The 20,737-nt window shown below is 52.0% G+C and overlaps 1 protein-coding gene across 1 annotated transcript; it reads left to right on the top strand.

Moving 5' to 3' along the window:
* Positions 1-1,959: 1,959 nt before the first annotated feature.
* Positions 1,960-13,289, top strand: SLC35F6 (solute carrier family 35 member F6). Its single transcript, XM_001520464.3, has 6 exons — positions 1,960-2,116; positions 8,086-8,158; positions 9,485-9,656; positions 9,745-9,957; positions 10,424-10,534; positions 11,408-13,289. Exons 1-6 carry the CDS (start codon positions 2,040-2,042, stop codon positions 11,866-11,868), a joined length of 1,107 nt encoding a protein of 368 aa, XP_001520514.1. The 5' UTR covers positions 1,960-2,039; the 3' UTR covers positions 11,869-13,289.
* Positions 13,290-20,737: the final 7,448 nt, after the last annotated feature.

Here is a 20,737-nt window from a genome sequence, read left to right as displayed (position 1 = left end):
GAAAGAGCCCGGGCTTGGGAGTCAGAGGTCATGGGTTCGACTCCCGGCTCTGCCACTTGTCAGCTGGGTGACTGTGGGCAAGTCACTTCACTTCTCTGTGCCTCAGTTACCTCATCTGTCAAATGGGGATTAACTGGGAGCCTCACGTGGGACAACCTGATGACCCTGTATCTACCCCAGCGTTTAGAACAGTGCTCTGCACATAGTAAGCACTTAACAAATGCCAACATTATTATATTGCAAATAAAGGCAGAGCCAAACAGGAAAGGGGGGCCGTTGTTCATTCATTCATTCAATAATTGTGTCACTCGCACCTCTCCTGAGGTGAAAGGACACTCGGTCATATTCCTCCTTTTTCTGATCTCTCCAGCACTGTCTCTGAATGTTACTTTTCCTTGAGAAGCAGCGTGGCTTGGTGGAAAGAGCCCGGGTGTGGGAGTCAGAGATCATGGGTTCGAATCCTGGCTCTGCCGCTTGCCAGCTGGGTGACTGTGGGCCAGTCACTTTACTTCTCTGTGCCTCGGTGACCTCATCTGTAAAATGGGGATGAAGACTGTGAGCCCCATATGGGACAACCTGATGACCCTGTATCTACCCCAGCGCTTAACTGTAAGCCCGTCAAACAGCAGGGACTGTCTCTGTTGCCGACCTGTTCATTCCAAGCGCTTAGTACAGTGCTCTGCACATAGTAAGCGCTCAATACATACTATTGCATGAACAGTGCTCTGCACGTAGTAAGCACTTAACAAATACCAATTATTTATTGCTTGCATCACCACCTTGGGTTCAAATCCTCCCTGCCCCTTGTCAGCTGGGTGACTGGGGGCCAGTCACTTCACTTCTCTGTGCCTCAGTTCCCTCATCTGGAAAATGGGGATGAAGCCTGGGAGCCTCCCCTGGGACCACCTGATGACCCTGTGTCTCCCCCGGCGCTTAGCACAGTGCTCTGCACTTAGTAAGCGCTTAACAAATACCAACATGATTATTAAGTGTGAGAGGGCCGGGATTGGCATCCGTGACTCCCCGGGCCGGGCTCCATGGTGAGAGGAGACTGCCTGGGTCCCCGAGGGTCGCTTATCTAAGGGCCACGACCTCGCTTTCCCCCTTGGCCGGGGCTTTAACGTTGAGAGAAGCGTGGCTGCGCCCCGCCCTCGTGAGGAGAAGGGCGCGCGACCTCCTCCCGGCGCGCGCCGCGCCCTCCCTCGCTTCCCCCCGCCCGCGCACGCGCGGTCACGCCCACTTCCCCCCCCGAGCGGGGCGGGGCCTCTAAGAAGCCACGCCCATGAAGGGGGCGGGGCCCGGGGCCAACTGACTGAGGTCAGGTGACCGGCTGCCCAGGAAGCGTTTCTGCCTCGCGCCCTGCGTCGCCTGCAGCTGCTGTTGCCGCTGCCGCCCACTGTGCCCACTCTGGGCCGGTGACAACCGGGAGGCCTGAGCCAAACCTAATCTCCTCCTTCTCCTCCTCCTTCTTCTCCTTCCTCTCCTCCTCCTTCTTCTCCTTCCTCTCCTCCTCCTCCTTCTTCCTCCTTCTCCTCTTCCTCCTCCTTCTCCTCCTCCTCCTTCTCCTCCTTCTCCTCCTCCTCCTTCCTCTCCTCCTCCTCTTCCTCCTTCTTCTCCTCCTCCTCCTTCCTCCTCCTCCTTCCTCTCCTCCTCCTCCTCTTCCTCCTTCTTCTCCTCCTTCTCTTCCTCCTTCTCCTCCTCTTCCTCCTTCCCCTCCTCCTCCTTCTCCTTCCTCTCCTTCTCCTTTTCCTCCTCCTCCTCCTTCTTCCCCTTCTCCTCCTCCTTCCTCTCCTCCTCCTTTTCCTCCTCCTCCTTCTTCTTCCCCTCCTCCTCCTCCTTCTTCCCCTCCTCCTCCTCCTCCTTCTTCCCCTCCTCCTCCTTCTCCTTCTTCCCCTCCTCCTCCTTCTCCTTCTTCCCCTCCTCCTCTTCCTCCTTCTTCCCCTCCTCCTCCTCCTTCTCCTTCCTCTCCTCCTCCTACTTCTCCTTCTCCTCCTCCTCCTTCTCCCTGCCTCCTATTCCTTCCCTTCCCCTGCCAGGCCATGGCTTGGACCAAGTACCAGTTGTTCCTGGCCGGCCTTATGCTCATCACCGGCTCCATCAACACGCTGTCTGCCAAGTGAGTCCGGGAGAAGGGGGGGGAGGGGGGTCGAGACAAATAGATGTTTGCATATATTATTCATTATCCTATTTATTTTCAGGTCATGGATTCGAATCCCGGCTCTGCCACTTGTCAACTGGGTGACTGTGGGCAAGTGACTTCACTTCTCTGGGCCTCAGTGACCTCATCTGTAAAATGGGGATTAACTGTGAGCCTCACATGGGACAACCTGATTACCCTGTATCTCCCCCAGTGCTTAGAACAGTGCTCTGCACCTAGTAAGCGCTTAACTACCAACATTATTATTATTATTAAAATGGGGATTAACTGTGAGCCTCACATGGGACAACCCGATTACCCTTAATCTACCTCACTGCTTAGAACAGTGCTCTGCACGTAGTAAGCGCTTAACAAATACCAACATTATTATTATTATTATGGGGATGAAGACTGGGAGCCTCACCTGATGACCCTGTGTCTACCCCAGCACTTAGAACAGTGCTCTGCACATAGTAAGCACATAAATACCAACATTTTTATTGTTATTATTTCTTAATGAGGCGTCCACCCCCATGATTCTGTTGATCTTGATGATGTTGTCATGTTTTTGTTTGGTTCCCTTTTGCTCTGCTGTCTCCCCCGTTTAGACTGTGAGCCCGTCATGGGGCAGGGGTGATCTATATCTGTTGCCGAATGGTCCATTCCAAGCACTTAGTCCAATGCTCTGCACGGTGTAAGTGCTCAATAAATACTATTGAATGAATGAGGGGGAAAGGGGCACCTCTGGAGCGGGGATTTACCCCCGGGGAATAGTCGGGGGCAGAAGGGCCGAGGGTCTCCTTCCCTGACCTCTCCAACCCCCTGCTGCAGACTGTGTCTTGCAAGGCCTCCCAAGTCACGGGGGTGCGGGGTTCGCCCCTTCTCATTCCGGGCCACACAGGGTAGGAGTGTAATCCCAAAGGGTTTCCCAATCTGGAAGCATTTCCCAGTCCCTATCAGTCCCTCCCCAGAGGGAGATCACGCGACCACCCCATTCCCTGATCGCAGGGTCCCCGGGCCCTTTCCTAGGAGGCCCAGCAGTTTTTCTGACTGTTCCTACCTATCTGATCCCTTTTTTAACCGCTTATTAGGTGCCAGGCACTGTAGTAAGCACTGGGGTAGATTCATTCATTCAATAGTATTTATTGAGCGCTTACTATAATAATAATGTTGGTATTTGTTAAGCGCTTACTATGTGCAGAGCACTGTTCTAAGCGCTGGGGTAAATACAGGGGAATGAGGTTGTCCCACATGAGGCTCACAGTTAATCCCCATTTTCCAGAACTATGTGCAGAGCACTGGACTAAGTGCTTGGAATGGACAATTCGGCAACAGATAGAGACACTCCCTGCCCAATGACGGGCTCACAGTCTAAATGATACAACCTAATCAGGTTGGAAGCGGCCCCACGTGGGGCCCACAGTCTTAATCCCCATTTTAGGGATGAGCTTACTGAGGCCCAGTGAAGGGACTTGCCCAAAGTCACAGCGCGGATGCGTGGCAGAGCCGGCATTAGAACCCAGGTCCTAAGCCCCTGTGCTTTCTGACTAGGCCTTACTGCTTCTCAGTTCTTTTGGACTTCTTTCCTGCCCACCTCGTCCTCCCCCTTTCATTCAATTCATTCAATCGTATTTATTGAGCGCTTACTGTGAGCAGAGCGCTGTACTGAAACTCCAATAATCGAGGGCTAGGGTGGCAGCTCCTTGGTGCCCTGCCAGGGGCTTTGACCAGTCTCCCTCTGCCTCAAGCTCAGCCAACACCAGAAGCTATGCGGTGGGGCCTATGGTGGCAGGGGATGAACGGGGGTCCTGGGGTGGACATTTAGAGAAGCAGCGTGGCTCAATGGCAAGAGCATGGTCTTGGGAGTCAGAGCCGGTCATGGGTTCAAATCCCAGCTCACCTGCTTGTCAGCTGTGTAACTTTCGGCAAGTCACTTAACTTCTCTGTGCCTCAGTTACCCCATCTGTAAAATGGGGATTAAGACTGTGAGCCCCACATGAGGCAACCTGATCACCTAGTATCCTCCCCAACGCTTAGAACAGTGCTTTGCATGTAGTAAGAGCTTAACAAATGCCATAATTATTATTATTCCCCAAACGCCGCTTACAGTGTCCCAGGGACAGACTCAGGAGGAAACTCAGCTGCCCTGCACACCGTCCTCAGAAAGAGAGACTGCCACAAGGCTGGAGTGTGGAGAGGACCCGATGGGAGTGTCCCTGTCCACGAGAAGCGAGGCTGTAGTAACTTTACCTCAGTTGCCTGGGATTTTGCTGTAAAAGCTAAATGCCCCTTAGATGGTGTGCTTTTACTGTTTCAGCTGGGAAATATTGTTAAGAAACACACTCATAGTAAGGTCCCATAGTCTCCTATTTTTCCTGGGCAGGAAGCAGTTGAGGCCCAGAGCTGATGCAGATTGATGCATATTTCTTATTTCAATGAGTGCTAAAGATCTGCGTGGGGTTTTAATTTACTTTCAGGAGGTGAAATTGGGTGGGTAGGTTCCCCCCAGCCCAGAACTCTGTCATGCGGGGGGTGGCAAAGTGGTTCGTCAATCAATTCTAATTATTGAGCACTTACTGTGTGCAGACCGCTTACTGTGCGCAGACCACGATACTAAGCCCCTAGGAGAGTACAATATAACAGAGTTGCAGACACGTTCCCTGCCCACAGCGGCCTCCTGGATTGCAAGGAGTCCAGGTGCTCCGTCAGAGGTGATGCAAAGAATGTCCATAACAGCCCTCCAAATGTGTCCCAAAGCCCCTGAGTTTCCAGTAAGCTCAACCCCAAGATCCAGCGGTTGGAAACCTCACAGGTCCATCTCCCTCCATGAGCCACTAAGAACTGGCTAGCTGTGAGCAACCGAGGGGGAGTTTGCCAGAGCCGAGGGCAGGTCTCTCGGCCCCAGAAATAGCTCTGGACCTGTCATATCACATTGCAGATGTTGCAGTTTCTGACCCTTACACTGGATTCCTCTGGGGTCTTCCTCTCCCTTCTGACTCCGAAAGGCCTCACAACAGCCCCATCCTCACAGAGGCCGGACTTTAACCTGGGGCATCACTACGGAGGGGTTTGCTCTGCCAGGAGCCTTTCCTCCACCTTCTAGTTCTCCATCCTTCAGAGAATGAGAGAATGGCCTGGTGGTAGGACTGGAGACCAGGGTTTAGGCCCACACGGGTTTCAGTAAAAAGGGTAAATGAGAGCTAGAGGTGTTCCTGACTATGGAGGAGTCCATCTCATGTCAAATGACTAGACAGTCAATGCCAGCGTGGCTCTCTGGGCCGAGGCTGGGAGTGGAAGGGGAGGTGGGAGCGGCTGACTCCGAACTGAGCAGTAAAGACAGGGCCGGTCATCAGAAGACCTTCCTAAGCCTGCCTGATCCCAGAGCCTGGTTACCTTATCCATTAGGTTGGCTTTACCATTAGCTACTGCTTTCTCCCCATCTTGCTCAGAGAACGGGGGTGGGATGGTTGGATTCTGAGTCAGACTGGATGGGATTTAGGAGTCCAGCTCCGTGTCAGCCATGCTGACTGCTGCATTCATTACACAGAACTGGCAGGACCCCAGGGAGGGCACTGAGGCTCCTGAAAGAGAAAGATGCTGATTCACTGGGGGCTAGGGTTGGGGGAGGAGAAGAAAGGTTCTAGGAGCATGGTCCAGTGCCGTGAACTGACCAAACCAACCGCCTCCCCCCTCCCAACTCCCTCCTTGGCCTCCTCTGAAAGTGCTGAGGATGACATTTGGAGCTGGGGGAGGGGAAGGGAGGATAACTCACTGCAGACTGAGAGAGGGGAAGCTGAATCTGAGAGCTCCGGGACCACCAGAGGAAGTTTCTGAAGGCAGGCAGCTCCCAGCTTCCTCATTCTTGACTCCTCTGCTCCTCTGCCTCCAGCCCTTCCCACATCTTGGCCCCAAAGTGGAGCGGGGGGATCTGATGCCTGTGGCAAGAGGCCCACGACTTTGGGCCCCTTTGAGATTGGGGAGTCAGAAAGGCCTGTTTGCTTCCCTCTCCCTGTCCCTGGGGATGGAGTTCAGAACAGCCCAGCAGAGTGGAGATAGTTCCTTCAGGGAATCTGTTGTCTCCTGGCTCCACGTTAAGGACTCCAGGAGGGTGTGGAATTGAGAGGTTAGTGGGCTGGTCGTCTCTGGCTGGGGAGCGGAGATTGCCGCTGCCGCTGGTCCCACCCCCCAGCGGGGAACCCGTAAGGATGAGGGGCAGCGCTGAACTGACACCCAATCCCTGGGGACAACAGCCCCATCACCTTTGTTGCTGATACAAAGGGATTCCATTTCTCTGACTCGGGAAAGCAGCCAGCACATCTGGCAAGCCCGGGCAGGCCTTCCAGGGGAGGCAGCCAGAATGACTGACTGTTTTAAGGAAGAGAAGTGCCTGGTGCGGCCCAGAGCCGGGGGGACGGCACTGCCCAGCAGACACAATCTGCAGCTGGGGTCCCCGGGATCCCCGGCCCCTGCAGAGGGACCTGCTGGGTCCAAACTGATTATTTTCAGTTCAGCAGCATTCAGGGGGAGGACACCCATTCAGTCTTTAGGCTGACCTGGGGGCCAGAGACAGACAACGGTTGAGCCTCCTATCTTTTTTGTCATCAGAGGTTGTGGAGAGGTTGCAGCTTTCTATTTATTTATATTGATGCCTGTCTACTTGGGTTTTTTTTTTGTTTTGTTGTCTGTCTCCCCCTTCTAGACTGTAAGTCTGTTGTTGGGTAGGAATTGTCTTTATTTGTTGCCGAATTGTACTTTCCAAACGCTTAGTACAGTGCTGTGCACACAGTAAGTGCTCAATAAATACGAATGAATGAAAAAGAAATGACTTTGTGTAGGGACAGGGCCACTGTGGGGATGGGCGGGAGGTCCCCCAACAGGAGCAGGGAAACCTGTGGGATCTCCCCAGCCGTTGCCACTGGGCAGAGCAGAGAGAGAAGTTCTAGGGGACCTGCAAGGCTGAGACCCCCAAGCTGGTGGATGGGAGGCCCTGGCTGCCTTAGGAGTCTCTCCTCTCCAGTTGTGGCATTGCGGGCTTGACTTCTGCCTCTCTGGGCTTTTGGGCCCCAGTCGGAGGGTGCCAAAGACCTCAGGTCCGAGAGCCTGGTTAGGAAGCCTCCCTGCTTCCTAGCCTAGCAGTGGCCCTGGCGCCCTGCCAGATGGAGTTAAAGGACAGGATTCGTAGCTTACCTGAGGCATGTGGGGCAAAAGGGACGGCAACTGGGCTGGAGCCAACCCAAGGTAATAATAATAATAATAATGTTGGTATTTGTTAAGCGCTTACTATGTGCCGAGCGCTGTTCTAAGCGCTGGGGTAGACACAGCGGAATCAGGTTGTCCCACGTGGGGCTCACAGTCTTAATCCCCATTTTACAGATGAGGTAACTGAGGCCCAGAGAAGTTAAGTGACTTGCCCAAAGTCACACAGCTGACAAGTGGCCGAGCCGGGATTCGAACCCATGAACTCTGACTCTGACAAAGCCCGTGCTCTTTCCACTGAGCCACGCTGCTTCTCATGGTCTCAAGTAAGGAACCAAGTGAGACACTCCCTGCCACAAACTCCCTCTCAGGGAATCCCATCTTTAGGGTGTGAGGGGTGGAGGCCAGACCTGTAACTCAACAGGTCCTGAGAGAAGGGGGAGCCAGGTGGATGGGGCCAGAGGGTCACTGAGCGGGAGGACTCGAGGAACGCAGGACAACCTGGCTGTCGGGTTGGCAGAGCAAGTGGCAACTGCAGCTTGGGAATCATCAAGTCAGATGAGTCGGAACCCAGAACAGGCGACCACTGAGTTAGTCCCATCCCGTTGCCCAAGTGTCTGGGTGTATCAGACCCTGGTGGGGTGAGGGAGGTGCTGGTCTGGATTTAGAGATTGTCTTAGGAGCACTGGGATTTCCTGCAAGAGGGAAGCTCGTGTTCCACTTTACCTAACTGTGACCCGTCTCTGCTTCAGATGGGCTGACAACTTTTCGGCCAAGGGCTGTGGAGGGAGCAAGGAGCACAACTTTCAGCATCCTTTCCTTCAGGTACCACCTTTTTTTTTTTTTTTTAAATGGTATTTGTGAATCATTTTGTACCAGATGCTGTACTAAGCTCTGGGGTAGATACAAGCTAATTGGGTTGGACACAGTCCCATCTGGGGCTCACAGTCAGTGTGGCTCAGTGGAAGGAGCACGGGCTTAGGAGTCAGAGGCCAAATACCAACATTATTATTATTATTATTAATCTCCATTTTACAGTTGAGGTTACTGAGGCCCAGGAAAGTAAAGTGACTTGCCCAAAGTCACACAGCAGATGAGTGGGCAAGAGAATCCAGGTTTTTCTGACTCCCAGACCTGTTTTGTATCCACTAGTCCAGGCTGCTTCTTGTAAAGCACTTCTCCCATCCCTCCACTCACACCCCTCCCAGTTTTGAGCCGTCACTCACAGGCTACCAAGTGATCAGAGCATGAGTCACGGCTTCTATTAAAACCACATCTCCTCCAAGACACTTTCCCCAACTAAGCCCTCTTTTCCCTTCCTCAATCTTTTGCACTGCCTATGCGCTTGAATCTGTACCTTTTAAGCAGTTGATATTCACCCCACCCTCAGAGCTTATGTACGAATCTGTAATTTATTGATATTAATGTACTTCTCTCCCTCCAGACTGTAACATGGAATATGTCTACCAATTCTGTTGTATTGTACCCTCCCAAGTGCTTAGTACAGTGCTCTGCACACTGCAAATGCTCAATAAATATGATTGATTCTGGGATCACCAGCACTGGGAGCTCTGTCTGAGCCATGTCTGAGAGATCATAATAATAATGATGGTATTTGTTAAGCGCTCACTATGTGCCAAGAGCTGTTCTGAGCGCTGGGGTAGATGCAAGGTAATCAGGTTGTCCCACATGCGGTTCACAGGCTTAATCCTCATCTTACAGATGAGGTAACTGAGGCAAAGAAATGTTAAGCGACTCTTCCAAAGTCACACTGCTGACAAGTGGTAGAGGCAGAATTCGAACCCACAACCTCTGACTCCCAAGCTCCTGCTCTTTCCACTAAGCCACACTGCCGGTGGTTGGGGGAGAGGTTGGGGAGGAAGTGAGCCACGGGCAGCTAGGAGAATGGCAGGATTTTCTTGTGCCTTCAGGCTGCCAGGGCCAGGGAGGGGGGGCCTGGGCTCTCCAGTAGGCACTGAACCGAAGGTCAAGGGTTCCACTGCTCATCGGGACCAAGGCAGGATTGAGTGTGTTGGTGTCTCGGCCCTAACCCGCCAGGGCATGCCACGTCCACGGTAGCTCCAGCCTGGCCAGAGAGACCCCAGTCCCCTCTGACAATACTGGGGCCGAGTGTGACTCTCCACTTCGCAGGCGGTAGGCATGTTCCTGGGGGAGTTCTCCTGCCTGGTGGCCTTCTACCTCATGCGGTGCCGGGCTCGGCAGCGGGTGGACCCCGGCACAGAGCCCCCCCGGCCCTTCAACGCCCTGCTCTTCTTGCCGCCGGCTCTCTGTGACATGACGGGAACCAGCATCATGTATGTGGGTGAGTCATGGGCCCTAGGAAGGGAGGGGGCTCCCCCCACACACCCCGCGCGGCTCTCTGCAATCTTCCCCGCTCCTTCCCTCCGCAGCCCTGAACATGACGAGTGCCTCCAGTTTCCAGATGTTGCGGGGAGCCGTGATCATCTTCACGGGGTTGCTGTCTGTGGCCTTCTTGGGACGGAAATTAGTGCTGAGCCAGTGGCTGGGTATCTTCACCACCATCGCGGGGCTGGTGGTGGTGGGCATGGCAGACCTGCTTAGCAAACACGACGACCAGCACAAACTCAGTGAAGTCATCACGGGTGAGTATCATGAGGCTGGGCATTTATGGGGAACAGGAAGGAGCGGGATTTTTGGCTGGGGTGGATTCAGGGGGACCCAAGAGCCAGGAGTGAGAGCAGACAGCCCCAACGTGGCTCCAGGCCTCCCGTAACCGGTCAGCCTGTGTTAACCAATGATGTCAGAGGGCAGTGGGGAGGAAGAACGCTTAGTTTGGCTCCTGCCTTCTCTGAATCCTAACTGCCATCGCTCCCTCTTCTCTGGTGGGACCTGAAAAATCTCCGATTCCTACGATAACTCAGATTCTCACCAGACGAGGAAGGCCTCTTGCTGGCCCATCCTCCGAACCCCAACTTTCAACTTGGTTCTCTGCCCAAGTTGGGAGTTTCTTTCCTTCTCCTGTCCCCTCACTATTCCCAGCCACTATCCCACCTGCGGCCCCACCCTCCACCACAACCTCTGACTCTCCTCTGATCTTCTCCCGCTCAGGGGACCTTCTGATCATCATGGCCCAGGTGATTGTCTCCATCCAGATGGTGCTGGAAGAGAAGTTTGTCTACAAGCATGATGTACACCCGTTGAGGGCCGTGGGCACAGAAGGTACACCTGAAGGGGAGGGAAGTGTCAAGCCACTGTGGGTGTATGGTGGTGCTGATAATGATATTGTACGATGTCCAGGGCATTGCCTTGAGTGCTGGGAAAAAAATACATGGTCACTCATTCAGACTGTTACCCACAGCGAGGCTTGTCCAGAGAGGAGAAAGACTTACCCCCAAGGAAAGAATAAGAGTAAATTCAGCAGAATCAATCCCTTATTATGATCTTTATTGTACAGTTTTCCCTGCAGCGGGCTGGGCCTTCCTCGATCCAACCTGCGACGGTTTTCCTGATATCTGATTTTCCTCCTCCTCCTTCCCCTATCTTCACCCTTGAGGTGGGAAGGGACGGCTGGGCCAGGAGCTAGGATGGGGGGTGGGCAGCATCATGGGGATTGGAGCCTGAAGATCCTCTCTCCCCTTCATCCCCAGAGCCTCCTGGCTCAGCGGTCAGAGGTGCAGTTGCTGCCCTTGGTGTATGCATGGAGTTGGGGGAACAGGGGTTGAATGAAAAGGGTGTGCAAGGGACAGGAGTGTTTTGACAGCAGGTGGGGCTGAAGGCTAGAAGGTGAGACCAGAGTAAGAAAGGGCAAGTGGGAAGGAGGGAATAGTGGTGGCTGGTGTGAGAAGCCCTGAGGAATGGAGGGTGCGTAAAGGGATAAAGGGTAGAGGGTCTGGTACATAGAAAAGGGGCCCTGAGAACACGCTCTCCCCTGCTCCACCAAGCCAAGGTGTGTCAAAAACCTGCGCTTCCTATGGGATTATTCGCTCTTGGCAGGAAAAGGGGCAGCAGCTCAGCATTTCTAGGGGGTCCTTCAAGGAGGGGGCTGGCCCAACTGATCCCTGCCGAACGTCACCCGCAATATCCCCCCAACAGGATTCTTTGGCTTTGTGATCCTCTCTCTGCTCCTGGTGCCGATGTACTACATCCCCGCGGGGGCTTTCAGCGGGAACCCCCGAGGTGTGCTAGAAGATGCCCTGGATGCCTTCTGCCAGGTGGGCTGGCAGCCGCTCATCACCCTGGCCCTGCTGGGCAACATCAGCAGCATCGCCTTCTTCAATTTTGCCGGCATCAGCGTCACCAAGGAGCTGAGCGCCACCACCCGCATGGTCCTGGACAGTCTGCGCACGGTGGTCATCTGGGCTCTGAGCCTGGCCCTGGGCTGGGAGACCTTCCATGGGCTGCAGGTGCTGGGATTCCTCGTGCTCTTGACAGGCACCGCTCTCTACAACGGGCTGCACAGGCCCCTGCTGGCCCGAGGCCAACTGAGTTCGGAGGAGAGTGAGCGGGAGAGCCTGCTCTCTGGCAACCCTGCCCCCATTAATGACACCAACTGAGTTGTCCGCCAACCCGTAGGACTCGGCCGTAGACTGAACCCCTCGCTCCAGAGTGTCTCCTCCACCACTCCTCCACTCTAAAGATGAAGAGGACCCGGGTCCCTGATCCCAGCAACCTGCTGGATCTCAGCTTTGTTCTGTTTCCTGCCTCATTGCTTTCCCCTTGGAGTTGGCCCCCGCCTTAGCTGTCTTCTTTCACTGACCCTGCCCATTCCTCACCGCTGCCTGGGCCCTAATTGCGGAGAGCCACTCCACCCTGTCCCCTCAGCCGATGTCACCCACCCAGGGACCCTACCTCTATCCCCTTCTCCTGGGACACAAATCACCAGTCTCCTCGACCTGGGTAATGTGGTAAAGGCCGAGTGCATCAGGCCTAGGAAGAGGCCTGTGGCTCCCTCCATCTCTCCACGACCCCATCCCTTCCTTCTGCTTTCTGAGGAATCCACAGTCACCTGGAAGAGAAAGCTTGGCTTGGCCCACTGCATAGTGCCAGCAGGGGAACTATGGGCCTCTGCCATGCCCATGTCCAGATGGGCAGCCAGTCCTTCTTAGCCCTGGCCCCGGGCCCCGGGCCCCATCTATTTGTGGACTCCAGGACACCATAAGCAATCTAAAACCATCAAACAACTAAAGACTGAATCAACCCATCAGATGTTAAATCATCAGCACACTAAGAATCAACTGAATCCACTATCAGTTTGTCTTCCTTGCACAAAAGCCGCATTTTGTTTTTTCTCAGCATTTGATTTGGTCAACTGACCTCCGATGTTTGACATGGTTGACAAAATGATCTAGGGAATGCTTGACCTTGTAGTAGTTTGACTTTTGAACAATTTACTCCCAGATGCCAGGAGCCTGGGTTTGTGCTGCCCTCCTGGAGAAAAATGCTCAGAACCACTCCACTCTCTAGGTTGGAGAAGGGTAGGACCTCGAGGGGGTGAGCAATGACACTAAGAAAGAGTGGGCACCGCCCTCATTCACCATGTGCCCCGATTGCTCGGAGTTCAGTGTGACGGAAGCCATTGTCGTCTAGGAAGGAAGGAAGAAGGAGCCCTCATCCCTGTCCGTGGAGTGGCTTTCACACCCTACCGTGGTCAAGACTCCGGAAGCTCTCCCTCCTCTCTCTTGCCCATCCGGCTCCTCAGGACAGTCCCTGCCCTCGACCCTTTTACCTCATCGGCAGGATCGAGAGCCATCTGGGGAGCACGAGGCCGCCGCTCTTCCGATGAGAAGCATGACTGGTGCTTGCACTCAATCTGGATTGTGCCCTGGCCCGTGGTCCTGCCCAGGCCAGTTCTATCCCCTTTGTGGCTGCCTGTGTTGGGGGAGGGGGTGGGGGAAGTGTTGGGGAGGGGAATTGCAAGCCTCCATGGTCTTGGAAAGATTCTTTTTTGTAAAAAACGTAAAAGTTTTGGATCACACTTGTGCCCTTTAGAATGATTATATGGGGTCAAGGGGGCGGGCAGGGAGAGAGCATGGCTCCCGGGCTTTGGCCAGTGCTTGCTAAAGCTGAATCGGGCCCTGAGTGGGCCCAGGCGCTGCTGTTGGTGAATTGTCGTTACTGGCTTTTTGTTTTACTGGGTGTCTGCTGCCATCAGGCTTAGTTTGGGAGGGAAATCTCAACCTGCCCAATTAAGCAAGAGTGGGCCTCCAGTAGGTGAAAGACTGAGTTGAATTTTTTAATTGGGTCAGCGGGGAGGATGAGGAGACTATAAGTCAGAGCTAAAAGGTTAGGGAGGAGAGGCGTCCCCAACTTTGATTCCCTTGACAAAGGCAAAGGGAGACTGCAGAGCTAGGCTGGTTTTTATAGCCGGAACCCACGGGGTTCTACATTTCCTCTGCTCGGGTAATAATAATGTTGGTATTTGTTGGTATTTGTTAAGCGCTTACTATGTGCCGAGCACTGTTCTAAGCACTGGGGTAGACATAGGGGAATCAGGTTGTCCCACATGGGGCTCACAGTCTTAAACCCATTTTACAGATGAGGGAACTGAGGCACAGAGAAGTGAAGTGACTTGCCCACAGTCCCACAGTCGACAAGTGGCAGAGCTGGGATTCGAACTCATGAGCCCTGACTCCAAAGCCCATGCTCTTTCCACTGAGCCACGCTGCTTCTCACTGAGCCACGCTGCTTCTCACTGAGCCACGCTGCTTCTCAGGGTACAGTCAGTGGGTGTCATCCCCTGCCTCCAGAATGAGCCAGCAGGTGTGGCCCGCTCTTCTTCTCAGGTATCTCTTCCTTGCTCAGGGCTCATGACCCTGCCTGGCTGGGCATGTTTCCATTTCCTGTTTTGAAAGTCACAGTGACGTTCCCTCTGCCCACCTTGCAGGTTGAGGTGAGAACAACCCTGACCATCCAAGAAGTAAGAAATAATGTGGGAAGATCAAAATGGAATGATAGTTGCGTTTCTTTAATGCGTTTGCCACCCTAAAGATCATTTTCTAATTAAAAAAAACAAACTGGTGAGGATAAGTGAGACGATTATCAGCATGGAGCGGAACTGGTGCTAGTAGCATTCTACTCAAGCAAAAGCAACTCAAGTCTCTGTCTTCTCTCCTTTATGCTGCAGCCTGGTCCATCTGCTCCCTCAAAAAGAGCTTGTCCAGAAGTGCTCTCTGTCTAGTCAGACAGCAGCGTGGCTTAGTGGAAAGAACCTGGGCTTCGGAGTCAGAGGTAATGGGTTCGACTCCCGGCTCTGCCACTTGTCAGCTGTGTGACTGTGGGCAAGTCACTTGACTTCTCTGTGCCTCAGTTACCTCATCTGTAAAATGGGGATTAACTGTGAGCCTCACGTGGGACGACCTGATTACCCTGTATCTCCCCCAGCGCTTAGAACAGTGCTCGGCACATAGTAAGTGCTTAACAAATACCAACATTATTATTATTATTAGTCAACCCACTGCCTCCTCCCCTTATCCTTTTCACTTCAATCCCTACCCAGTTCTCTCCCCTGCCGGGAAGGGAGCAGGTGCCACGCCAGACTCTGGCTCCCAAGCCGGAAGAGGAACCGGCCCCGCTCCCTCCGTGGTTCCGTAGCCAGTGCGCCCCAGCACAGTCGGAAACCTGCCGTGTGGCAGTTGCTTCCCGGGGGCTGGACATGAGGTCGGGGAATCCAATGATAACCCCGCGGCTGCCCAGCCGGTCACCTACTGGTTAGCGCTCATTAGCAAAGATGCTGCTAGGCCTGAGGTGCAGGTCAGAGCAGCTGCTGAGGGGAACGTGGGAGAGCTGGAGCTGGGAGGAGGCAGTGACAGCGGGGGGATGGGGGCTTTTGAGTATCCACCCACGGTTCCAGGACAGGCCGAATGAGGCCGGTGCCCAGAGCAACCCTGAAGCCATACGGAGCCCAGCCCAGGTAGGGAGGACGAGGCTAAGGGAAGAGAGTGAGGATGGCGGTGGGGGCTGCTTCTGATGGGAGGAGCCCGCGGGGCTGGGGAAAAAGGAGCAGCGTTGCCCCTACTCTGTGGACCAGCACCACCATCCACGCATGGAGGTGAGGAGGGCAGAGCTCCCAGAAGGTGTCCCAACCTGTGGTCAAGCATCCCTGGGTGTTTCCTACCCTAGTGGGTGCCACCCAAGGCAGTCGGAACTGCACTTCTCAGGGACCAGGGAAAAATAGTCAAACTGTGGAAAGCTGGAATAAGTTGGCTCAGGGCTCAGTGGGGCGGGCCCAGCCCTGGGCTACAATCCCGAAAGCCCCTGCATTCATCTGGCCTCCCCTGCCTCCTCTGCTCATGCATGGAAGGCCTGGTTTTTGTGAGGTGATAGCAAAGTTCTAATTAGCCAACTAGGGGAGCACAGTACAGAAGAAAGCCAATGAACTGATCCACCCAAGGTTCAGTAAGACAATAGAAGTAAGTTCAAACAACCTTTTAAAGGGGGCTTTTGTTAAATGGCTTTAAGGCGGGGCACTGTTCTATAAACTAATCAGGTTGAACACAGTTTGTATCGCATATGGGGCTCAGGGTTAATCTCCTTTTTACAGATGAGGTAACTGAGGCACAGAGAAGTGAAGTGACTTGCCCAAGGTCACCAGCAGATGTGATAGAGCTGGGATTAGAATCCAGGTTCTCTGATTCAGTCAATCATATTTATTGAGCGCTTACTTTGGGCAGAGCACTGTACTAAATGCTTGGGAGAGTACAATATAACAATAAACAGAAATATTCCTTGCCTTCAACAAACTAGGTCTGTGCTGTCTCCACTAGGCCACGCTGCTTATGTGCCTCTGAGGGAGCCAGAAGCCATTCTTTGTGGTTACCTGACCTAGCTGAGGGGCCCAGTACTGAGCATGATCAGCATGGCATAGTGGATAGAGCACAGGCCTGGGAGTCAGAGGGTCATGGGTAAGCATCGTGGATTAGTGGAAAGAGCACAGGCTTGGGAGCCAGTGGCCATGGATTCTAATCCAGGCTCCACTTATCACCTGTGTGATTTTGGTCAAGTCACTTAACTTCTCTGTGCCTCAGTTACCTCACCAAATGGAGATTAAAACTGTGAGCCCCACATGGGACAACCTGTATCTACCCCACTGCTTAGAACAGTGCTTGGCTCATAGTAAGTGCTTAACAAATACCATTACTATTATTATTCAATCCTGACTCTCCCTCTTGTCTACTCTGAGACCTTGGGCAAGTCACTTCTCTGTGCCTCAGTTACCTCACCTGTAAAATGGGGATTGAGACTGTGAGCCCCATGTGGGACAGGGACTGTGTCAACCCAATTTGCTTATATACAACCCAGCACTTAGTACAGTGCCTGGCACACAGTAAGCACTTAACAAATCCCACAATTATTATTATTACCATCAGCCTGTATAGCCTTCCCTCAGGGAACTGCAGAGAGGATTGTTCAACTCTTCTGGTTCTTCCCGGTTATCATGAAGGTTTGGGAAGGGTCCTGCTTGTTAGCCTCAGCAACAGGCCCGGAAAAGCTGGCGAAGGGGTCTGTGAGACAGGGACTGTGTCTTAATTGTTTGTTTTTACCTCAGTGGCTAGCCAAGAGCTGGCACCTAGTAAGTGCCCAGTAAACACCATGATTAACTAGTGTGGCTGCAAAGTGGGTCAGGCAGAAGAAAATGGTTGCTGGAGGCTGAGAAGGGACAAAATGGATGATGAGAATGATGAGGGGGTTTTTATAGTATTTGTTAAATGCTTACTTTGTGCCATACACTGAACTAAGCACTGGGTTAAATATAAGTTAATCAGGTCAGACACAGTCCCTGTCCACAGATGGGGCTCACAGTCTAAGCAATAGGGAGAACAGGTATTTAATTCCCATTTTACACTAAGGAAACGGAGGCACAGAGAAGTTAAATGACTTGTCCAAAGTCACACTCCAGGCAATTGGTGGATCTGGGATTAGAACCCAAGTCTTCTGACTCCCAGGCCCATGCTTTTTCCACAAGGCCATTCTGCTTCTCCAAGCGTAAGAGTGATCTCTTGTATCTCCGATGAACTCGTATCTACCCCAGTGCTTAGTACAGTGCCTGGCACATAGTAAACGTTTAGCAAATGCTGTTAGAGTAGTATCTCTGAAATGGCCTGCATCTTCCTGAAAACAAAAGGGAAAGGTTGGTTCTGGAAGCTGCAGAACCCGGACGGTACTTTAGAGGGGGAAGGCAGTGACCCAAATGAGTGTGGGGCTCAAAAACAAAGTACATTTGAGTCTCATGGGTTATGTAACAGTTCTTTTATGCTGGACTTTCCCCTGATCTTAATTTAATTTGGAGTTAATCATAAACCACCTTGTGAAACATTTTGAACCCACATTGCAATTAACATGTGAAACAGCCCAGAGAGAGATCAGAGTAAAAAACAAATGAAAGGCTAATCAACAAAATTATAGCTAAAACAGCCTCCGATTTAGCCAGGGAACTGTGGCATTTGGGTTGAGCAGCTGCAGCCGAGGAGTGCTGCTTTGCCATCCCAGCTCCTCTGCCTTGGGTAGGAAAGGAGATAGCCAAGCACCAGGAATAGATAGAAGTGCTGTACAGAGCACTGTACTAAACGCTTGGAAGAGTACAATGGAGTTGGTAATCACGATCCTTGTCCTTAAGGAATTTACAATCTAGTAGGGAAGATGACCACAAGAATAAATTACAGCTCCATGGAGGGAGGCCACAGAGTTTAAAGTTATGTACATAAATGCTAGAAGAGGGAAAGAGATAGCTAGGTGCTTAAGTGATGTGTGATGTTTTTGTGATTTGTTTATTTTTGGGGGGAAGGAGGGATGACCGTTATGGTATTCATTAAGCATCTACTATGTACCAAGCACTGTGTTAAAGTGCTGGGGTAGATAGAATCCAGTCACGTTGGGCACAGTCCATGTCCCATATGGGGCTCACACTCTTAATCCATTCATTCAGTCATATTTATTGAGTGGTTTACTGTGTGCAAAGCACTGTACTAAGTGCTTGGAGAGTATAGTATAACAATAGACACATTCCCTCCCCACAAGGAGCTTACATTCTAGAATCCCCATTTTACAGATGAGGTAACTGAGGCACAGAGAAGCAGCCCTGCACAGGACACTGCAAACATGATTCTGGGGCCTATTTGTGGTTCACAAACACATCCTCTCTCCTTTCCTTGGACAGAGCCATTCTTCCTGGGATAGTTTGGGTCCCAAACTGCAACTTAACTTAAGTCACTTAACTTCTCAGTGCCTCAGTTACCTCATCTGTAAAAAATGGGGATTAAAACTGTGAGCCCCATGTGGGACAACCTGATTCCCCTGTGTCTACCCCAGCGCTTAGAACAGTGCTCGGCACATAGTAAGCGCTTAACAAATACCAACATCATCATCATCATCATCATCAACTCAGCAAGGGGATCCTTCCTGCTGCTTTAAGATGTAAGGAAAGCCCAATTCCAAATGGTTTGAGCAGACTTGATGGTTTTCCTGGTGTCCCTATCACACAGGGAATTTCAGGTTAACTCTGGGCCCAGAATTCCTCCCTGGGCTCGGTTCTGATTCCATTTCAGGAAGCGGGAGGGAAGTCGAGACTGTCCTTGACTTCCTTCTGCTCCCCTACAACTCCTCCTCCTATTCTTGGGATGAGGGAAGGCTCCGAGGCAGAACTTAGGGCCCAGCCTCCGGATCCCAGCTCCTCGCTTGCCAAGAACCAGCCTGCAACCTCCATGAAGACTAACAATGGAGACTCAGTTTGCCTGTTTGTGCAAAGGTCCCTGCAGCGTAGACAATTGGGGAGAGGAACAAATGTCTAGTCCTGGGTCATTTGCTGGGATCTCTGGCCAGAACAAAGGCTGAGCAAACACCAGTTCCTTCCACGCACACTTCAGTTTGCTTGGAGGAGAAAATGCTCACCATCAGCCCAGGTCCATTGAACATCAGCTCCACACGGAGGGCTGGCTCTATTTCCTGAGAGACCAAGCCTGGTGCAACGCTCAGATGCTAAATAGAGAAACTAGATAGAAAAAGAAAGCGTGCCTCGTATTCCAGCAACTTGGCTGACTGAAATTTTTTAATATCAAAAATAAGCCAAATGATTAGGCATAGTGGATAGAGCACGGACCTGGGAGCATGGGTTCTATTCCCGGCTCTGCCACTTGTCTGCTGTGTGCTCGCGGTCAAGTCACTTCACTTCTCGGGACCTCAGCTGCCTCATCTGTAAAATGGGGATTGAGACTGTGAACCTATATGGAACAGGCACTGTGTTCAATCCGACTTGCTTATCCACACCAGCGCTTAGTACGGTACCTGGCACACAGTAAGCATTTAACAAGTACCACAGTTGTCATTATTAGCAAAGGAACAAAGTTGACCTGCAATGTAAACATAATTGAGCAAACAGACTCCACTATAACAATAGTGTAGTACAGTAGGGTTCTAGTTATTCAAAATAATACTAATAATATAGTATTTAAGTGCTTACTATGTGTTAAGCATTGCACTAAGCTCTGGGGTGAATACAGGTTTATCAGGCCAAACATAGTCCCTATCCCTTCTGAGGTTCACAATCTAAACAGGAGGGAGAACAAGTATCGAACCCCATTTTACAGGTGAGGAAATTGAGACAGAGAAATTAAGAGACACTTGCCTGAGGTCACACAGCAGGCAAGTAGCAGACCTGGGATTAGAACCCAGGTCTTCTGACTCCCATTTAAAGAGAAGAAAAAATAAGTCTGTAATCAAAATGTATTAAACTAAAATCAATGTGGGTTAAATTTAAAAGCTTGTCATTAGATGAGATTAAGATGTTCCTCCTACTTTAACTCTGAGGATTTCATAGGCTGATTCTTTGGAGTGGACACCCAGCACCCCTGAGTGGTGGGTGAGACATGGGACCCCTGAGTGTTGAGACTTAGTAGTTAGTGTCTAGTACATTGCTTTGCACACAGTAAGCGTTCAATAAATACAAATGAATGAATGAGACACAGACTACTGCTCCTTGGCTTCTTGGATAAGCCAATCCTGAGCAGCTTGGGACTGGAGGACACTTTCTCTGCCTTCCAGCATCCTCACTTCTGGCTCTGAGAACTTGCCATATTTCTTCCTTCCTCCACCCTTCCCTCCCTGACCTTGCAACAGAAGTGCCAACTTTTCATTTTGAGACTGGGGGGTGGGAAGGTGGGATTGGGGTTGCAAAAAGAGGGCCCTTTTTGCCTTTTTATGGGGTGAGAATTGGATGGGGCCAGGTTTCAGGAACTTGTCAGAAAGCTGCCATTTTGGGTCTTTTCAACTCTGATGGAAAACTCTCGGATCTTGTGAGAGGCCTGGGACCAATAGGTCTCGGAGTCCAGCTGATAAAACTGTGGGACCCTTCAACCTGGAGGTGAAGGGCTCCAAAATAATAATAGTAATCGTGGTATTCATTAAGTGCTATGTTCTGTTCTAAGCGCTGGG

This window comes from Ornithorhynchus anatinus, chromosome 9 (genome assembly GCF_004115215.2).
Source record: "Ornithorhynchus anatinus isolate Pmale09 chromosome 9, mOrnAna1.pri.v4, whole genome shotgun sequence".
Classification (NCBI taxonomy): Eukaryota; Metazoa; Chordata; class Mammalia; order Monotremata; family Ornithorhynchidae; genus Ornithorhynchus; species Ornithorhynchus anatinus.
Note: the sequence above shows the minus strand (reverse complement) of the source record. Positions and strands in the feature narration are given on the sequence as shown.